Raw genomic sequence first — 21,916 nt, 5'->3', positions numbered from 1 at the left:
AATTTGAAAATATTTACTTAATAAAAATTATTCCTTCATCAACTCATTTAACCTGTGCACATGTGTTAATAACTGTTCATTTGCACTCCAGAAAACAAAAACAAAGTTTCAACACAAAAAAATCTATTTCAATATTGACTAATTGAAGTCCATTCCTAAATATAAAAATGAAGGAAAGCCTGAAGTTGGGGTCCTTTCACAAACTTTAGAACTACTTCCTCTTTCAGATACAATACTGCAGTCAGTAAGGTCTCATTTAAGTACAAATTCTGTAGGTATTGGCCACAACTCCATAGTTATGATTGAGGTGAATAAGACACCAAGATCAACCTTAACCCTGACCACACACACATTTCTCATATCATCATACATTAAAGTATAATTAGAAGTTTTTATATAAGATATACTAGAATACTATCTTAACATGTCTGTTTACTCCAGATTAATGCAATATTTTGTATTAGAACATGAGATGTCTAGATGTGAGAAATAATATCTGAAATAAAGTGATTTTTAAAGATTATGAAACAAGTAGAACTCAGGATTACGTTTTAAAATATTTTTATGAAGAGTTCTGTAATTTTTCTTCCTGTTTCATAAATTTTATGTTGTAATATACATTGAGAAAATATTTTATAATATATGCATCACTTTGGTGTAATACTATTTTACATAAATGTGTTTGAATACAAATATGAGAAAAGTTGTAAGGTTATAATTGTTAAGAACTAAGAGTACAGAAATGACCTAAGAAAGTTCAAAGCATATAAATATACCTAATTATATGTACTGAAAAATTAATTCAAATTTACTGAAGCTGCTATGTGAATTTTGATTTATTTGCACTTGCATAAGAAGGTATTGATTGAAATATTACGTATAAAATAGGAAGTGATTTCTAAGTTTGTGAAAGATCCTTGATTTAGGATTTCCTGTAGTTTTAGTGTGTGTCATTTAAGAATGGACATCAGCAACCATCCCTCCATGTTAATAGATCTGTATGCAATTTGACCAAAATTTCAGACAGCTGGAGATAGTTAGCATTAAAGTTGAGATTCAACTTCTATTCTAACTCTCCTTTTTCCAGTTTATCATACAAATTTTGGGCTGCAATTTTCTTTGTTTGATTTCATCCTAAAATGCGTGTCTGCTTTTTGGTCCACATTTGAGCAAAATGCATTAGCCATTTTCAAGTTATATAACTACAAATTCACATACTTCCCCCGTATACATTCTTATCAGATGATCTGCATTTGCATAATTCAAAATGGCTGAAACTGAAGTCTTAGCCATGTTTCAAAACAGTTATTTTACATATCCAAATGTGATTTTAAGATTTCCCTGGAACATATTCAGAATCAACGGTATTCAATATCTGAGTTTTTTTTTAAGATTTAATATGAAAGGTTTACCACACAATGTGCAATGAATCTTTCATTATATTAAAAATATTTTGAACAAGCTTACCGCCCACATAATTATTTATTTTTAGACATTTCTATTATGCTATGATCTTGCCACTATCATGAGTGTATTAAAGAATAACAAATATGATATTAAGGAGGGGAAGTATTTCTTTGGAGATATGTGTAAGGAAACAAGATGGAATCCAGGAGGCCAAGTGAAAGCTGTCAATATTAAGCTGTGAAACTTAAAGTTCTCTAACCTTACATGACCTTTTCACTAACTGAATCTGCCCTTTTGCCCTACTGTCAACCAACTGCTTAAATCAACATGTAGAAGTATAAAACTTACTGAAAAAAGCTTGTAATTGAAATTCAAAAGATGAGAAAGGGTGAAATGTACCAATTCATCCTTGATGATTAGAATATAGACTAAAAATATTTGTAGAATGATTTGCAGTATTATAAAGTGCTTGATTCCTATTTACATTAAGACCACTTTAAACTGCTCTGAAGGCGTAAAAGAAAAAGGTGGAAGTAAATTATACTTACATCCACATTAAAACCACATTAAATGATTAAAGCAGTGTGAAGTGGCCTCAGTGCAAATAGGAATCAGGCCCAAACATATTTAGACTTTTTTTAAAGTTGCAATGTGCACAGTACAAATATCAGTTAAACTATATTTTATGGTAAAAATTGAAATGGTCTGATTCTGATCTAACTTGCACTGTTTTCTTCTGATGTAACTTTAATACATTAAATGGAGTTACTCTTGATTTGCATCAGAGAAACAGAATCAGGTTCAGCATAACAAGTGAAATCCTTACCCTGTTAAAATCAATAGCAAAACTCCATTGATTTCAGTATGCTCAGGATTTCACTCATATTTAAATATAAAATGAAAAGAGCTCTAATTTTTTTTAATTCTGAAAACATTTAAAACAAAGCTTTTTTATTTCAAAGCTCGATATATCTTTATTTGTATTGTTATATTTCAAAATAATGCAAAAAAGAGTTTGACACTTTTTCAATTCTCTGATTTATTCATCAAACTTACATAATGATCATTTAAATGTTTCATATATAATTCACACACTTATGGCGAGAATATTGCCTTTCGACAGTTTCATCGCTATTCAGTCAGCTAAGTCTCCTGTAAGCTTTAGGTGAATTATAAAGATAGGATAGACTAAAATATATTAAATTCCTAAATATGCGGGAAAATATTCACAACTGCATGCACTAAACTGTGGCAAAATTTATAAGAACCATGAGGCAATGCAGAGAGTAGAAAGCTTATAAATTTAATTTTTAAAATGTATATGGAATACAATTTCATTTTTTTAAAAAAATACTGATTTCCTCTTTCCTAATACCTTAGTCATAGGGCATGTCTATATTTACAGCTAGATTGGCACTGCTGCAATTGATGAAGCGGTGTTGATTTAGCAGGTCTGGCGAAGACCAGCTAAGTTGATGACAGATACTCTCCCCTTGACTTCTGTACTCCAGCTCTCTGAGAAGTGCAAGGTAAGCTGGCGAGAGAGCGTCTCCTGTCGACACAGTGCGGTGTAGACACTGCTGTAAGTAGACATAAGTTACGTTGACTTCAGTTATGTAACTTACGTAACTGAAGTAGCGTAATGTAGGTCGACTTACAGCTGTAGTGTAGACCAGCCCACAATGATCCCATCTGTTTTCAGAGGTTATGGACCATACAGCAAGCAGCACTTACTGCAGGGATGTACTTCAGGTTTCTGCAATTTTGCTTCAGTAGGAATGTCTATTTCCCCTTCAGTCTCCACAAGGCAACTTTCTGGCACGATTGAGGCAATAGTTCAATTATTATTTTTCAGCTCCCTCAAAAATCTGAATATGGCTTCACCACTGTGGCAGCAAAGGGTAGACAGAGTCCCCAGGTATCATAATTGGCACAGAAACAACAGTAGTGTTCCAGCTTTGTGGAGCGAATAGTATCCCCTCCACCTGTCCAAATGGAAATTCTTTAATATTCTGACTTCATAAGCCTTTCAAAGCCAGTCAGTTTTGACATCCATGATGCTCTCTCTGTGATCCATCATAGTCTGCAAAACCACAAAATAGTAAGATTTTCTGCTGTAGAAAACTCTGACTGGGGGAATGAAAAGCTGGGAAACGAGTTCTATCAATAGTTTCCTGTACAGTTTTGGTGCAAAACAATTAAAGTTAAAAAAAACCCCTCAAATTGCTCTCTCTTTCATCAGTAATTACTTTGCTCAAATATAATGAGAAGGAAGAACTGAATCTCACAAACTAAACAGGATCAGTCTGGGTGAGTGTGATGCTTTCCAGGGCTAGGCAGGATTGTGAGGCATCTTGCTATCATCTGCCCTTAGTGTGAGGAAGCCTTAACTGTGCTTGCCAAGGAGCAGCTTGCCAACTCCACCAGCCACAGGCAATACAAGCATTCCCCTCTATGTCCCGCTGTCTCTTTACAGGTTAGCAATAGGCATACTCCACCTTGAGCTCGCCAAGCAATTCCCAGGAATGTTCAGCCCCTGTTGCACTCACAGTACTCACAGATTCACTGTTTCCAAAAAAACTGTACTCCTCAGCTTACCAGTTTCACCTCACCACTCGACTTAAAACACAACACTTAGATATGTTTATAGTGAAATCAAGTATAAGTTTATTTAATAAAATAAATTCAAGTAATAGCAAGTAGAAGTATTGGAAACAAATGGTTACATATACAGTAAAATAAATAGAAGCATTCTAAAAGCCTACACTTCAACTAGGTATTCTCATGTCTTGTAGAGTAATGCTGACCCAAAGTTCTTGCAGAGCTCTATAATGAGACTCGGCTGTGATCCTCCTTTCATCAGACAAGTATGTGGTCAGCTTGCCTCCCCACTGAAGGACCCTGAGCATTTCCTTGTACCCTCAGATATACCCTAACAATCCTCTGTCATTAGTCATTAACAGGATACTGGCTGCTGTTTGTTTCATCCTGTGAATTTCTTCTCTTGTAGATTTCACAATATTTCAAATAGGCCTACACTGTGAAGGGTACAATATGCATGACCAGACAGGGAGGTAAGTGTATATTACTTTCTGCCTGAAAGGAATATGAATGAGGCATGTCACCTCCTGCTGACCTGCCTTAACTCCAAGACCTTAACATAATTTTCAGTATAAATATATAACTCCTTAAATATTATCCACACATACATTTTACAATGATTACAATGACCCATGGGCTACTGGCTCTCAGTAGAACCCTCACATGCCATGGTTCAGTGAACTATTATGTATATATCTAACCCAGAGCATTCCTGTAAAAACCCAGGCAGCCCCTGTGCCTCTCTCAGTTGCCACCATCACCACCACCATTCAAAGTGATCTGCTGACCCTGCAAAACTGTTTCTGCCAAACTGGTGATGCTTCCCTGCAAACTAACAGCCCTGAATTTTGTCCCACATGTGAAGATTGTGTGCTAAACTCTATCAAGCAGCACTTCCTTCCACTACATTATACTTGTTTCTGAGAAAATACTTGGGCCATTTGGACAGCTCATGTTGAATTGAGCGATTCCACCATTCTGGTTTGATGCTTGCTAAACACTAAAAGCAGCCTGTTTACAGTGGGAGATATGCTACTTTAATAAGAGTGAGATACAGTAACTCCTCACTTAAAGTCGTCCCGGTTAACATTGTTTCGTTGTTACGTTGCTGATCAATTAGGGAACATGCTCCTTTAAAGTTGTGCAATGCTCTCTTCTAACGTTGTTTGACAGTCGCCTGCCTACTGCTTGTAGGATGAGCAGCCTGTTGCAGCTAGCTGATGGGGGCTTGGAACCAGGGTGGACCGGCAGCCCCACTATCAGCTCCCCGCTCTCTTTAGTTCCCTGTGCAGCAGGTGCCCAGCAGGCTAGCAATTGCAGCTATCCCTTCCCCCACTGCCATGTGCTGCTCCTGCCCTCTGCCTTGGAGCTGCTCTCCGAGACTCTTGCTTGCTGAGTGGAGGGGAGGGGAAGAAGAGGGCTAATGTCAGGGTTTCCCCCTCCCCCTGCTCCTGCACCCCGCTTACCCCATCTTCCATAGAGCAGAAGGGGGACATACGACAGGGCTCAGGATGGAGGGAGCTTGCTGCCAGCGGCTGCGTCTCAGCAAGCTGATCTAATTAACAAGGCAGTGTACTTAAAGGGGAAATGCGCATCTCTCTCTCACACACACACACAGTGTCTCTCTCTCTCTGTCTGCGATGCTGTCTCCCCTCCCTCCAATCCTGCTGCCTTGTAGAGTGTGAAAGTTAACCCTTGAGGGCTCAGCCAATTGCTAGTTCATCATTTAGCAGTAAGGCATTCCCTGGGAAATATTCCACCCTCTGAATCCTCCATCTCAACCAAGCTTCACAATCATCATCAATGTGTACCAGTATTAAACTGTTTGTTTAAAAAACTGTGTGTGTGTGTGTGTGTGTGTGTGTGTGTGTGTGTGTGTGTGTGTGTGTGTGTGTGTGTGTGTGTGTGTGTGTGTGTGTGTGTGTGTGTGTGTGTGTGTGTATAGTCAGAACTTAACCCCCTCATTTACATTAATTCTTATCAGGAAATTGGATTCTCTTCTTATCGTTTCGCTTAAAGTCACATTTTTCAGGAACATAACTACAATGTTAAGTCAGGAGTTACTGTATGTGGATTAAAGCCTACCTAGGACATGACATCTAAATCATAGAAGAAGATACACAGTATTGGGATTCCTATGCTGCATATTATATGGAACATTTGAGTGACATGGAAGGTGACTGATGCTAGATGCATCAAAAAAACAAAACTGAACTTGACAGACTTTCAGAGCAGCTAAGTTCTCCTGGTCTATCCAAAGACATCAGTTCTTACTGATGCTCACTGGTAACAGTTCTAGTTGTTGAGCTTATCACACTGATATACTGAATGTCTGTCCCTTCACCACACCACTGAATGCATAGAGTGTGCCTGCAGACCCGAAGTAACAATGTACTGTCAGATCCACAAGAGCAAAGTAACTACTGAAGCACTAAGAGAAAAACATGATAACTGATAGCCACCAGGTGTTGATACTGACATGCCCAGTAACATGCTCACCTTGGGTAATTACAGGTCCCTGCCTGGAAAAGTGCATTTCATGATGCAATTGTTCTTGGAGGAATGGCCCTCTTGGAGGGCCTGCACTCCAGGAGATGCCTGTGTTCCAAAAAGCATGCATCCAGAGCACCTATATTCTGAAGATTCTCATAGAAACCAATATTCCAACGTGCCGAAACCATCACTGACGAACTGATGATTTCCCGCACAAGGCTTCTGTGGGTTGGGTCAGGACAACTAGGTCTCAGAACCTCATGATGTGGAGACAGGACACAATGAGCCAAGATGGACAAACTCTACTACCAACGAGCTGAAGTGCTGCCCGGGTAGGAGATGTGTGCCAAAACTCCTGTATCCAAGTCACTGAAGTTCCAGACTGCCTTCAACACCAATGTATCAAGGCAAACAAATCAAAGCAGTCTTTAAACCCTTGGCTCTAACACAGGTGTCAATTAACCAAAGTGAGCCAAAACAACATATAATAGAATCATAGAAATATAGCACCGGAAGGGACCTCAAGAGATCATCCAGTCTATTTCTACACACGAAGGCAGGATTATCCTTGAGCTGTCTAGGCTTGTATCCCTTAATATATTCCCTAACACAAAGTGCTCTGCACACAAACTTTAATGTCCTCTCCCAAGGTCAGATTAATGAGACAACTATTAACTTGAGCCTTCTGCTGCTATGAAGAGGTAGAGAAAGGTCTAATAAATTCTGAAGGCCCAGAATAATAATGTTCAAGAAAACTCCTAAAAAACAGGAGTGCCCTAGACCTAGATCAAGAAGTTTGCCAGCAAGAAAAATACCACAAGGAAAACATCCAACGCTATGAACAGAAAGAGGATGATTTCTTAAATTTACATTCACACACACTGAAAACCTTGTAAGATAAAGAAGATAAAATATTGAGATAAGATTCTCAATGTTTATCATCCTGAACATACAGATGTACACTTCACATAAAAATAACTGTCTTCCATCTAAACACAAAGGGCGAAACATCACAGACAAAGCTACCATCCTCAGTTCAACTAGGCAGACACATACATAAAAGGCAAGCCAATGTCCTCAGGCTCAGCAGAGTCAAAACCTTCAGCAGAAAGCAAATGACTAGTGTGTCTACCAATGGACAGACAACTCAAGGATGAAGCAACCTCAGATATAATATTCTTAAAACTAGAGTAATGCCTCAAACTATTACATGAATCTGAGACCACAGGGTCATCAGCCAAAATTACTGGAAAAACTAGAGTGCGCTAGTCCTTGTGCAAAGGCCTATAAGGAATTATCAGGAAAAAATTTGTCTTTTCTTTTTTAAGGTCAGGTTTTATTTTAATTTAGTTGTGTTTTGAAATGCTGCTAGATCCTTTTGATCTCAGCATGATTTGCAGATGGTCGGCACTTCTGAAACATTAGGCTACTATTAGGTGCCTAAATATATTTAACGCACCTAATTTTAAGCATAGATTTGAAAATTTGGGCCCAAGTTAATAAACCTTTAACCTAGTTTATTTATAAAATTCATATAAAACATACAAATAAACACAAATACAACCCAGTTCATGAAAGCTATGTTGTACATTACCTGGAGGTAAATCAGGATCAGAAGGAGCAGTTTGCTGGATTCTTCGTGGTTTCACTGATGATTTTGCACTCTCTGTGGTACTGCGGTTTGTTGAACTGGAACCACTGCTTTCATGGTCTTCCTGGAAATCAAACAAATATTAATCTGAATTATTCAAAGAAGAAACAAATAACAGAAGAGCAGATGAATGTAAGGGATTTATGATTGCTAGATTTGATAAATATAATATTTTTGCCAGTATTGTTCCTAGCACCTGATAGTTTGTGATTAACCATAAATTATACAGTAATTTGGGATTAACTAGAAAGTAAAAAACAGATTATTTGAAATGCAAATAAAAAAGAGTATCAATCCAGTATTTGATTGGATTTGTTTTAGCAAAAGTCACACATTGTAGTGATGACCATAATTAGCTGCAATTCAGACAAAACATTCCTGAAAAAAATCAAAGAAAAAACTCTACAGACTATAAAAATAAATGTGAGAAACACTATCCACCTTTATCGGATTAGCGTAAGTGTTTGCTCATGAAACAATCTTGAACAGTTCCAACATGTCAGAGTCATGTCCTTTTTACCACAGTTAATTAAAGCTGCCTCATGAAGCAAGACATTCTCTCAGACCTTTAAAACAGCAAATACTGCCCTAAAATAGATAAACAAACCTGGAGTAACTGCTCATCTTTAAGCTTTTATATGACTGATTTACCTTCAGCACTTTGGCAACAGAAAACATGGCTCACTCATAAAATAACTGAGTTAAAAATGTATCTTAAATGTTAAATACTTGCAACATAGAAAATTCACACACACAAAACATAGTTTATGTGGAGTTAGGATTGCAAAGGCTCAACTATTGTGTTGTGTTCCCTGTGCCCTTCCAGAATGTGCACTTATTATCAAAACTCATGTTTGGAAAACCAATACATTATAGTTAATGCTTTCTCATAGAATATTAATACTAAAAAAAAAAACCAAAAAAAAAAAACACACTTTAATTCTGCTACATATGATCCCTGTCCTGCCTTAGGGATATCAGGGTACCTTACCCATTCTTAAACCTTTTTAACTGAACTCAGCCTACCAGTAGCAAGTATGTCCTGGATCATAATGTTGCCCAGATCACAAGGGTTTGCAGGAGTGTATGAACACAAGTCCTGTTATGAAACTATAATGGGCAATAAAAGTGGCAGTGTTTTATGGAGAGAAGACATTCCTAGTTCCTCTTGGCATTCCTGCTACAACACAGTTAAAATTGCATGGTTGTGTTGTGTGAGAAGTGGCATCTTCAATCTGTATTTCCTGATTTTCTAACATTACTTGTTTAATGTTCTTGTAAGAATTACCAGGGGATCTTAACTCCAAATTTCTTGTCCTTTCAAGGTTTCCTCAGACAATTATGAAAACATCTGTATATACACAGAACTTAAAGAGATGTAAAGACATTCAAGGGAATGCCACAAAATTTCCATTTCATATTTGGAAGAGGGAGAAAAACTATTTATGTCAATTTTCCTGATTGACATAAAATGGAGATAACATTTCAGGAAGAAAGGCAGAGATAATATGTACCAACACCTTGGTTTAGAAGAAGACTAAATAAATGACAAAACATAAAATCAACAACATACATACTGACCCATCTAAATAAGGAGGATAGGTAAGACTATGCCTTTTACAGAAAAAAATGGATCCCAAATGCTAAAACAGCAGAAGGAAAAGCCTATTAACAAATAAAACTTAAGACACCACCCTGACACTCCCCAGGAGTAGTCAGGGCTGAGAGACACCTCACCACTACCCGCCCCTAGAGTAAAGCAGTTTTGCCTGATGCCTACTCTAGCTCAGCTCCCTGAAACTATCAGTATCTGGTCACAGAGAAGTACAGTCTTCCAGGACTTCACAGAGCTCACCCTCTCTTGTGCAGCCTAGAGACAGACACACAGCAATCCCCGAACCCCTCTGCCAGTGTGACTCTGTCATATCCAGCCTGTCACAGGATACTCCCAGAAATAACCAGGTACGCCTGGCTCTGAAGAGACAGTGTACACACAGCTTGACTGGCAAAACTAAGGATTAGGTCCCCTAAAACAACACAGCACTGGAATCTACTTATAGTGAAAACACATAAATCTTCATCTTTGTAAATAAACTTAAGCGCTAGTGACCAAAGATAATAAACAACAGGTTACATGTAAAACAAAAGGTATAAAATGCTTCCCTTAAGGTCTAAGCTTAGTTAAATCCTTGTCTAAAGCAATGTTTCTTTAAAGCAACTCCCCAACATCACTAGCCCTCATGGCCAGGACCCAATTTTAATGAATGCCAAAAGTGCCGTCCTCTTTATTTCATGGTGAAGGATAAGAGGCCTTGTTCCTTCCTCTTATAGTTTAATAAATCTTTGAAATATCCCTTTTGAAGTGCACTCCTAGATAAGACTCTTCTCCACTGTGGCCGGTCCTCTGGTGTGCTCCCCACTGCAGGTTTCACATTCCCACCCCACACACACACCCCTTCACTCCTCCCCCAGTCAATCTGTTTTTTCTGTTGGCTCCAAATGCAAATAGGGCTTCCATTGTGTTGCCTTACAATCCTTAATTTACATCGGAGACAGAGATAAGAGTGTGGAAGAAGAGCTGTTTGTCCTCTCTGCCTAGTTACAGGCTTTAAAACGTAATTTCAGTGTATATATATATATACATACATACATACATACACACACACACACACACTTTCTTATATATTGTCAGTACATACATTTCACAGTGATATTAATGACCAGTGTCATCAGCTTTCATTTGATACCTTATAGGTCACTTTTTGGATACATACAACAAAAGCAATGTGTTGGGTACAGTGAGTTTGTCAGGCCTAATAGGAGTTGCTGACCCAGAGTAGTGAACCCTTTACCAGCTGGCACTAACAGGCCTCTGTATCTCAACAGAGTAGTGAACAGGGTGAAAAGATTTTCCGATTTTATAGGGACAGTCCCAATTTTGGGGTCTTTTTCTTATATAGGCTCCTATTACCCCCTACTCCCATCCCAATTTTTCACATTTGCTGTCTGGTCATCCTAGTAGTTAACTGTTTTCTAGTTGGCACCAATAGATGTGTGTGTCACAAAAACAAAAGAGATATTCTAAATCTGGGAAAGTAGGAGAGAATAATAAAACAAATGTTCTCAAATCTTATTAATACGGCATATGACCCTACTACCTTGCACCTTTCTCATGGCCTATAAAAGGATAGAAACTTGATCTATCAGAAGCCTAGGAGCAAGGTACCAATTTCTTCAAAATCTCAAACTTTCTGCTGAAGAATTAGAGATCACTATAGTGTCTACCCTCCTAGCATTTTATCAGTGAACAAAACAGTTTCCCAAATCTTTCTGGAAACTAGGAATGTGCACAATTTGAAGATCTACTATCTGCTTTTCAGAGTGAGACTTTACAGATGTTTTGGCAGGTCTCGATGCAGCACTTCTCTTAATAGCTTTGAGAAAATGAGAAAGCAGAGAACTCTTGATGGCAGCTGGATCCTGTTTTTTGTACAAGACTCATTGAAGCCATGATGGCCCAACTAGGATGACAAAGACTGTCTTTCTCAATCCTCCACAGGTTTTTATGAATAACTGATACCAAAGGGGAATGCAAAAGACACATTTGTTTCCAGGAAATACAGAATTTACTCCCAGCTGAGTTTCAGATTTCTTCGGAGTTGAGATTGTGCATGCAGAAATTACAAGTGATCTTCAGTTGATCTTAAATTAGGATTAACTGGTCATTTGGGTGATATGGGACCTCTCTCACCTTTTTATATAATTGTTCAATAATGGCTGATCAATCATATAAACAACTAAGGAATGTTGCTTGTATTGTCTGGGATTACGTTCCAGCGATTCTGGACAAAATCAGAAGATAGGAATCAGTTGGTGATTATGGATAATACAGCATCTCACCAAGACTTTGTTTTAACACCTGTTTTTCAGCACCTCCAAACATATCATAGAATCTTATTAATACAGTATTGTTCTCATCCATGGACCTTGCAAATTAAATTTCTGATTTGGAAGGATACCTGAGCAATAATGACACTTGGATATACTTGCCCTCTCACATCCTCAACACTGAGAAGATAGAAGTTTTGCTGTTCGGTAGAGATCTTTTATAACAGGACGCTTGCTCATCTCCTTCTCTTGTTGAGGAGAATTTATTCATAGATTTCAAGTTAAGAATTTTAGCATTATTTTGACAATGCCCTTTCCTTAGGAAACTGTGTTTCAGATTCTGTACAAAAGTGTTTTTCTGATGAATCACTGCATTTTTATTTATCTTTTGATCTTGCCAAAGCAACAGATGGCCTGGTGACCACACAGCTCAATAAGCATGATCCCCTCTTTCCTGAGCTTGTCATAGAGCCACTGTCACTTACCATTTACACAGAATGTTTTGTCATTACTGATATGAATCATTACGATCATATTATGCTTGCCCTGTGATAGCTTTGTTGGCTACCAATAAAAAAAAAAAGATTCTCTTTAAATTAGTATTACCTCTTTTTAAACCATTAATGGTGTTGACCCTAGCTACATTCACATTTTTTTCAGCCTTGTACTAACCAGTATGCACACTCACAAACCACCTGTCATACAAGGATCCCATTAGCATGTGCAAAGTCTGCTGGCAATTGCACTTTTGCAACATGACTCCTACACAACATAGAATTTGCTTATGCCTGAATCAGTCTCATTTCATTCCTCTCCATTTACAAAAAGCATTATAAAGTTTATTTCAATCTGTAAGGTTTGTTTTTTAAGGAAAAATACCTTTGTTTCTGAATAAGCTCCAATTACAAATTTTTTTAATTTAAATGGATCCCTTCATTTGTTGTTTGAATTCTAAGATTTTATTATATTTTTGTTATATTGCATTTGTTTTTAATTTTATAACTTACTGAGCAATTAGTCTTTGCTGAGAGGGGAAGAGGTTGCAATAGTTTGTTTACTGTGTTGGACCTAACAGGATTGTCAAAATAATATTTACATGCTTCAGGATGGTGACAAAAATAATACACAAACACCACCCTGGGAAACATAACTATACATTACTATTAATAAGGAAATTCTAATAGAAGACTTACAACTTTATTCCCACCTATGTGAACACTTGTAACAATATGTATCTAGCTATAGCTTAAAAAGAGCTCAACATGATACAATAATGTTTGAAAGTACTACTATATTTAGTGCTAGCTAATATGCACTAGTTTCCTTAAACTACACAATTATCCAACAGTTTCTGCTAGTATTTTTTTTTAATTCACATTTTTTCTTTCTTTTTTAATTCACATTTTTTCTTTCACAACAGTTACTGATATTTTATAAAACAAATGTCATACTCTAATTACTAGATGACAATTACTATGGCCATGACCTTATAAGAACTAGATTCCTATTAAGTTCTACTTACATTAAAAAAAGTTATGTAGTTACACACTTCTGCTCAATGTTAACTTTAAAAGCATGCTATTAATTTTTCAAACATGTGGCTGTCTCTCATACCCAGAAGTAAAACACGTTCATTAAAGAGAAACCGTTCCAAGTGAACTGCCAAAACTAGCATAATTATGAAAATATTTAACACTGAAACCAACTGAAATCACATACTGTATATAGATTACAGTGATGTCATAATAAACATCACAGCCAAAATGCACTAAAACTACTGCAGTCTAATAAATCTAGCTCACACTACATGACAAACATTTTAAAGTTAAAGAAACACTTTTTCAAAAATATGTATTTCTAAAATATCATTAGCTGAAAAGTTTAGTAAACTGCATATGTATTTTAATAATGGGAATGACTGCAAGTATCAGTTATAACAATAACTATCTAAATTGTAAAAAGACAAAAAATTGTATTTTCACTGCTAATCTTTACAGAGAAATACAGTGATTATTTACTAAAAATATTTTGTGAAATAACTATGCAATAACTTAAAATGCTGGCCTTTAGCAATAATTTAGGTTTGCTTTCAATACTGGACATAATAAGCAGCATCTTTAGCGTAAATAAAGAAGATATCTATTTTCTTCCTAAACAAAAAATAAACTGGGCATACTTCTATAATTAGAAAGTAAATATATGGAAAATTATGATTTCCTATCTTTTCCTCCATTGAAGCACCAGAGTACGTAATCTACTCATGTTGTTCTTGTCCTAAATTGGCTGGTGATCTTACAAGTCCCATGCATATAGTCCTCGCATGCGTAAAGTTACTCACATACATAAATGTTTGCAGAATCTGCAACCACCCCAAAACTCTTCAGAGAAGGGACCTCATTTTACTGTTTTGTAAAGCACCACATGCACCTCCAGTGCTGTGTAATTAATAAGTAAAATATCCATGAGATTAATGTTCTGTCAAATTTGACTTGAAATATTTGATAAATAAAATGGTTATTGCCATATTGTCACATACAAACCGTATTTGACAGCATCAGAATACATGCTCTGAATTTTACTATAACCTTTTCCCAATAGTCTATTAAATATTTTATTTAAATAAAACAGACAATTTTTTTGCTTTAATTAATTTTAGAAGATTTTTTTCCATTTTAAAACATGCTTCACAACACAAGCTTTGTTTAATCTGAAAGACTTCCAAGATGTCTAGTGAGAATACTTCATGGGAGAAGAATGTTTTCTTGTGAGGATCACATGGTTATTTCTGCAAATATTGGCCTATGCTCTCAAGAAACCAAGTAAAAACGTCGTTTCTTTAAAATAGGGGGAGTTATGGTAAAAAAAAAAAAAATCAATTCCAGTTGTGAATTACACTGCAAAAATCATACTGATGCAGTCTAACTAGCTACTTTACAGAAACTTTCTTGCATACTTATATGGGTAGGTTGTTTCAAGTTAGTGTTTTGACTCTCTCCTCCACTTCCATCCACCCCCCCCCAACAAATTTCTCTCTCATCCTATTGCTACTCTTCCAGTTATTATTTCTAGAAAAATAAACCTAATTTACTGTCCAGACTACTTGCAGAAACCAAAAATGATGAACCATTTCCTATTTATGGAAGGAAGGTTGGTGCGCCACAAAATAACTTCCAATGATAGGGCTATGTTAAAATTAAACATTCTTACCCATGGGAAGTTGAGCAAAGAATCGTTTCAAGATCTGTTACAAATCTATGTCAAACTGGTTATGATCTGCAGGATTTCACTGCAGAAAAAACTATAGCATGTGTATTGTCTCCTACAGAATACTACCAGATAGGCATCAAAATGTAGATGCATGTATACAAAAAATACATTAATAGAGCACTTTATTACACCCTTGCAAAAATCTAACTGACCACTCTTCTAAGGTGTATACTTCTTTGACTAAAATATCGCATTTCCCCCTATCAAACGTAAAAAGCATGCAAACAGATTTCGCAAAGCTGATTTATTGGGAATAGATACTGAAGTCAAACTAAACCTTGAAAAATGTAGACTCAATTTTACTACTGCTCTAATGAAGAGCAATATAAACAAGTAAAAACAGTGGATATAGAAAATTAATTTGCTTTGATCTGTTTGATATAAACTTAACTGCTGTAAAGCTTGGGCTCTTGGGAACTTTAACAGCAGTCTGACTATTGGAAACAGATAATAGAACGAAATATGATTGTTATGTAATGTATCTAAAGGCACTTCAAAATTTACAAAACCAATCATATGGTTAAAGAGATGGCAATACCTCTGACTTTAATACTTATGACATAATAGTGCCAAAATTAGGATTATTTAAACTGAAAGGAAAAGAGCTAAAGTTACTCAAAGCTCTAACAAATATTGCATCTTTCAAAATTCTAATAAATATAGCATCTTTTATCTTGAAAGGTTCCAAAATGATTTAGAGAGTGTACTCTAACACTGAAATTCTGTCCCAAGAGTAGTTGTATGTGGCATCAGTTTTGCACACAACCTTAATAACTGTTTCTTTGAAGGGAAAATAGAGAACATCTTTAACTGACAGTGCAGGAGGAACTTTAAGGAAATAGAACATATTTATCCAGGCTGGAATTTGACCACTGGGAAATTACTATTGTGAAGTAATGAATTAGATATTTATCCCAATGCCAGAGTTAGATTGTTTATGACAACATATTTTCTTGCACTTTTACCCAGTCTAGTTTTAAATCTCTTCCAGTAGATGTTTTAGGTATCCATACCGATTTTAGAGCTATTGAGTTACCTTTAATAAAGAGTTGTTGCTGACTCACCTGCAAGACCAGAACAGAAATGACAAAGTAACTCGTGAATGGCTGCTTTTCTCTCCAAGAGATCCCAGGGAAGCTTGTTCTGAGGGACTATATTTTGGTTCCAAGAGTGCTCTCATGTGAGGTTTCTCAAAGGTTCATTTTATAGTCTCTTTTATTCAAAATACATATCAGACTATTAGAATGGATAGTAAGGAGTCCCAATCTGAGGTACTTTTAGTACAATGAGAATATCCATGTCTTTCTCTCCTTCTCATCAGAGCCAATTGGTGTGGTACCTTAATGATTGTCTATTGAGACTGGTGGCATGAATGAGGGTAGAGAGGCAAAGGCTCAGCCTGAATAAGTTAGGAAGACAGGCTGAGGTAAACCACCAAAGGGTTTAGAAGAGACTGTATCAAGTCATCTAATTGAGGGTGTTTGGCAATAATGACCAGAAAGGCTTTTTACCATCTGCATCGGGTCAGGAGGTTGAATCCATTATTCTTGACTCCAGAATTCACTATCATGATCCATGTTTTTGTTACCTCTATATTAGTTTACAGCAATGTGCTCTTAATGGTGCTATAATTTAAATCTATTTGAAAGCTTAAGACAATGTCGTATGCAGCCACAGCAGCCCACTCTGGAAGTAAAGTAGCTTGCAGTGAAAACATGCCGCTGGTGCTCTGGGAAATGTGCTGGCTGCCCATCGGTTTCTGGGGAGAACAACTGCTATGTTCAGTGCTGTTACTGCTGTCATTAGCACAGATATCTGAGTGCAACATCTATTTGTTTACAAGAGAGGGAGCTGCTGGCTTCTCAAAAACTATGGTGATAAGGTCCACAGAAGTACAAATAGATAACATGGGCTGTACTCCAGTAGAGACCTCAATTTTGAATTCATCCCTCACTTTTGTCAGCAATATTAAAAATTTGTCAAAGTCCACTTATTTGTCTCAGCTCTTTGATAAGGTTGACTTGCCTGTACGTTATTTTTCTTTTTGGGGAGGGTGATTTATATTGTAAACCTGTTGACTCAGATTTGATTATATGGGAGCTGGGTCATCTACTGGAGTAGCAATATTTGTTGTATTTGCTGTGTTTTTAAAAAAAAATTATCAGGCCACCTATAATTTGCGATAAGTACCTTTTAATTGTAAAAATCAAAATAAAAACATAAAAATAATTAATGTATCCAAATATAGGGTTTCCAAAACTCCCATTAGGAGACTACTAATGTTTCAGGAAGTTTTTTCTGATGTTTAGCTTTTAAAAAAAAAGGCAACACTTTTTAAAAATTCATAATATTAATTATTTGTCTTACACTAGCACCTAGAAGCCCCAGTCAATCAACTCACTGTAGTAAGCACTAAAGGGAAACACTGACTACCGGTCCCACAGAGCTCACAACCTAGAGAGATTTTTAGGTACCTTTTCGTTGTCTTGAATGATGTTCAGAGAACCCGCCAGTTTAATGAAACTCACAGATACTAAGATATTGTTAGAAGATCACCCTCGTCCCAACCATTAACATTTTAAATAAGATCAGTATCAGGGTCTTCTCTCTTAAAATTAATTCAGATTAAGGAACGGTGAGAATTCAAAGCGCATGAGCTCCATATGAAGACAAGACCTAACACTGAACCTTGCAACACCTTGCTAGACACTCTCTCCCATGACCCCACAGTCCTTTCCTTTGTGTTCCTTCAGCCTCTTTGCAGTCCGAGACCATTGTAATTTATTGTATAAGTAGGATTTTGTAAAGACACTGCATCAAATGTTATTAATATCCCAATTCCTGTGAAAAGTCTCATGACCCACCTTCAGTAACTATGAATACTCAAAGCACTTCTTTTAAATTAAATGAATAAAAGAATCTCCAGCAGCACAGTGCCTACAGTATTTAGCAAGGGCATTGTCTTGAACACCACAGGAAGAAAGGTGAAATACCAGGAATGTGGTTTAACCAGGCTGAAGCTTAATTAAATAACACATACGGGAACTATACAGCAGTAACTTGTCCAATTAGCCTAGTCCCAGTACTGCTGTTGAGACCTTAACACTTCCCTCATCTGAGGGTTAAGGGGAGAGGGAAAAATAAGACTACTTGCTCACTGTACCAGACATTAGGACCTCAGCCCCATTCCCCACCTTCTTTAGGAGACACCTTCTCCTAATCCATTTCCAATTCCAGTTTATCAGGGATCAACCCACTACTGAAGGATTACCAGCAATGAGCACGTACCAAGTTGCAACAAAGTGAATTGTACATACCCACTAGGTGCCGGGCAGCTAAGAGGAAGGTGAAATAACCCACCTTTCCCAGGCCAATCTGGCAGTGAGAAAAATTTCCTCCCTAGCCCCAAAGGCAGCTAGCATGATGCAATCAGCAAGGGCCCAAAAGACCTGGTCCTTCTCTAATCACAAGACGGAAGCTTTTCTTCCTGTGCAGAATGGTCCCCTAGACTGGAAGAAGGATTCATAAATCCTCTCATTAAAATGCATGGAAGCAAATAGGCTTTGCTGAACCCCTGTGTTCCACCGATCAGCCAAGAACACTCCTCCTCAAAATCACAAGATGACTGAATGCCTATGGTGCAAATTCAAAATGCAAGAGCTCCATATGAAGACAAGACCTAACACTGAACCTTGCATATTCTCTAATGGGCTAATAGTTTTCTTTCCCTGCTGGTTCAGACACAGACTGTCCTCCTAATTTCGAAGGCCACAAGGTTCAGTACTGGTAGAGGAAGAATTCCATCTACTGCATCGCCAACATCAATTTTTGTAGCATTTAAATATATCTTGAGGGCCTCCCATGCCAGATCTGATCCTCGCTTACTTTAAGAGAAATAACGAGATCACAATCAGAAAGTGCCAACTGCAATGTAATCAGCTCATTTACAGGAAAAAACCTGAGATTTTTAGTAGAAGTGAGCTGTGCATAAAGGATAGTGATGCTACTGCTGCCATGATAATAATTACACATATCTGACTAGCAGCATAATATTTTAAATAGATGTTTCATCTTTCATATGAATGTAAAACACACACTAAATTATTGTATATAGCATCTTTTATCCCAGGCACCAAGAGGAAGTGTGAATAGCCATGAAAAACTGTAATATTTTTTAGCTGATATGAGCATTTTTAACATGCTTATACAAATTTCAGTCAACCTATTGCATTTTTTGGAGTTAGAAAATTTGTTTTGTTTTAATACAGAATATATAAATTAAATATGTTGCTAAAATAAAATGAATTACTCATTAATAGTTCCAGGGTCCATGACAACACAAAATTGCATACTTTGAATTACATCCTATGTAATTAAATATGTTAAGATTATTGGGGGGGGTGTATGTATATATATATTTTTTCATATATGTCACATTCTGAAAATGCTTTTAGCCTAAAATGTTCCATTTTTGATCTGTGCTGAAAGATATTTTGTTTGTTTTAGGGCAACTTTTGAAGAATGCATTCAGAATTTGTTAGTTAAGGACAGTTTTTTGGTGGGAGACTTTTCACATTGTTAAAACAAAAGACATTATCACACTCCCTCTTCCCCTGACTCCCAAACACACACACAGAAATGTGTAAGCTTTCAAATTTGACATATAGCGTTCATTTTACAGTAAATACTCCAAAAAGTTTGAAAAAAGTGACTAATAATGAAGGGCCAAATCCTGCAGTTCTTACTCAGGCAAAACTCCCATTGAATTTCAGTGAGCAAAGGACTTGGCCCAGAGGTACCTAAACGGTGCAAATGTACACCTGCTGCACCTAGCCTCTCCATCTGCCCCAGATTTGCTTCTATGGAACAACTAAGTGATTCATGTATCTCCAGCTCTCCCCAGTTATTCCAGTGAACTTGCAAGTTCATTTGTGCCCTGAGCACTTAAGTCTGTTCCTAGTCCACCTGGTACTTAAACAACATAGAAATGTATAAAACAAAACTATTTTAGCCCAAACCTTTCCCTTTTTTTTGGAACACGGGTTCCCAAACTTTTCCCAGTCATGACTTTATTTTTGATTGTCCAAACAATTATGGGAATGAATGAATGAATGAATGAATGAATATTTACAAATAATTCATAACACTGGGCCAAAGTTGATACAAGGAGGCAAAAACTGCTCCTCCTTGAGCCAGCTAAGCCCACTGCAAGAAGATGAGATTCACCCTTCTTCAGGACAAACTAACTTCGTGGGGATTTATTGCCCCCCATAATGCTGTTAATCATTATTTTATAGTCTTCCTAATAATCATCTATCTAGATACTTTCATGGTAGAATATTTGGATGGATCCCACACAACAATGAACATACCCTCCCAACACTCTTGTGAGGTAGGGAATTATTGTTATGCTTGTTTTACAGAAAGGGAGGCAGGGCAGAGAGAGATTAAATGATCTACCCAGAATCACACAGAAAGTCTCTGACAAAATTGGGAATTAAATCCAGATCTCCCAAGTCCCAGTCCAGAGTCTTAAACCACAAGGAATTCCATCTCAAAAAATTCCCCCCCATTCATAAAAAGACGTGCACACACACAAAAATGTGGTGGGATCATGGTTATCAATCTACTAGAGTTTTTCTTTATGGGTCACTGTTTGAGACGAGTGCAGTCTAGCCAAGCAGAACCCTCATTGTGCTTACATTGCCAAGATCCCTATTTAATTTTAATGTTAGCTTGACAGCAGTTCTCATGCGCACTCTTCACAATTCCACTATAAAATTATGGCACTTGTTTCTCTTCCAGATGACAAGAAGAAAATGTGCTTGCGGCTGTCTTCCACAGTACCTACATCAAGGGGAATCCTAGCTCCCAGTTGGAAAAGACGATTACTCACCTTTGTAACTGTTGTTCTTCGAGATGTGTTGCTCACATCCATTCCAGTTAGGTGTGCGCGCCGCGCGTGCACGTTCGTCGGAAACTTTTTACCCTAGCAACTCCAGTGGGCCGGCAGGTCGCCCCCTGGAGTGGCGCCGCCATGGCGCCCAATATATATCCCCGCTGGCCCGCCCGCTCCTCAGTTCCTTCTTGCCGGCTACTCCGACAGTGGGGAAGGAGGGCGGGTGTGGAATGGATGTGAGCAACACATCTCGAAGAACAACAGTTACAAAGGTGAGTAACCGTCTTTTCTTCTTCGAGTGATTGCTCACATCCATTCCAGTTAGGTGACTCCCAAGCCATACCTAGGCGGTGGGGTCGGAGTGAGAAGTCGCGGCACGGAGCACTGCAGTTCCGAAGGCCGCATCCTCCCTTGACTGCTGGACCAGGGCGTAGTGGGAAGCAAAGGTGTGGACCGATGACCAGGTCGCTGCCCGACAGATTTCCTGGATGGGCACACGGGCGAGGAAAGCCAGCGACGACGCCTGCGCCCTGGTAGAATGCGCAGTCACACGGCCCGTAGGGACATGGGCCAAGTCATAACAGGTCCTGATACAGGATGTGACCCAAGAGGATACCCTCTGGGAGGAGATAGGAAGCCCTTTCATACGGTCCGCTACCGCCACGAAAAGCTGGGGGGATTTTCGGAAGGGTTTGGTCCTCTCTATGTAG

At 37.7% G+C, this 21,916-nt stretch overlaps 1 protein-coding gene across 11 annotated transcripts in view; it reads right to left on the bottom strand.

Annotated features, from left to right (window-relative positions):
• VPS13B (vacuolar protein sorting 13 homolog B) overlaps positions 1 to 21,916 on the bottom strand; it is a 928,813-nt gene that overhangs the window by 832,064 nt on the left and 74,833 nt on the right. For all 11 annotated transcript variants that reach the window (XM_030553556.1, XM_030553553.1, XM_030553555.1 and 8 more), the window contains exon 4: positions 8,096 to 8,216. In XM_030553556.1, the coding sequence (XP_030409416.1) occupies positions 8,096 to 8,216 (121 nt within the window). The remainder of the gene's footprint in view (positions 1 to 8,095; positions 8,217 to 21,916) is intronic.

The sequence above is a fragment of the Gopherus evgoodei genome, chromosome 2, assembly GCF_007399415.2.
Source record: "Gopherus evgoodei ecotype Sinaloan lineage chromosome 2, rGopEvg1_v1.p, whole genome shotgun sequence".
Classification (NCBI taxonomy): domain Eukaryota; kingdom Metazoa; phylum Chordata; order Testudines; family Testudinidae; genus Gopherus; species Gopherus evgoodei.
This window is presented reverse-complemented; position numbering and strand designations above follow the sequence as displayed.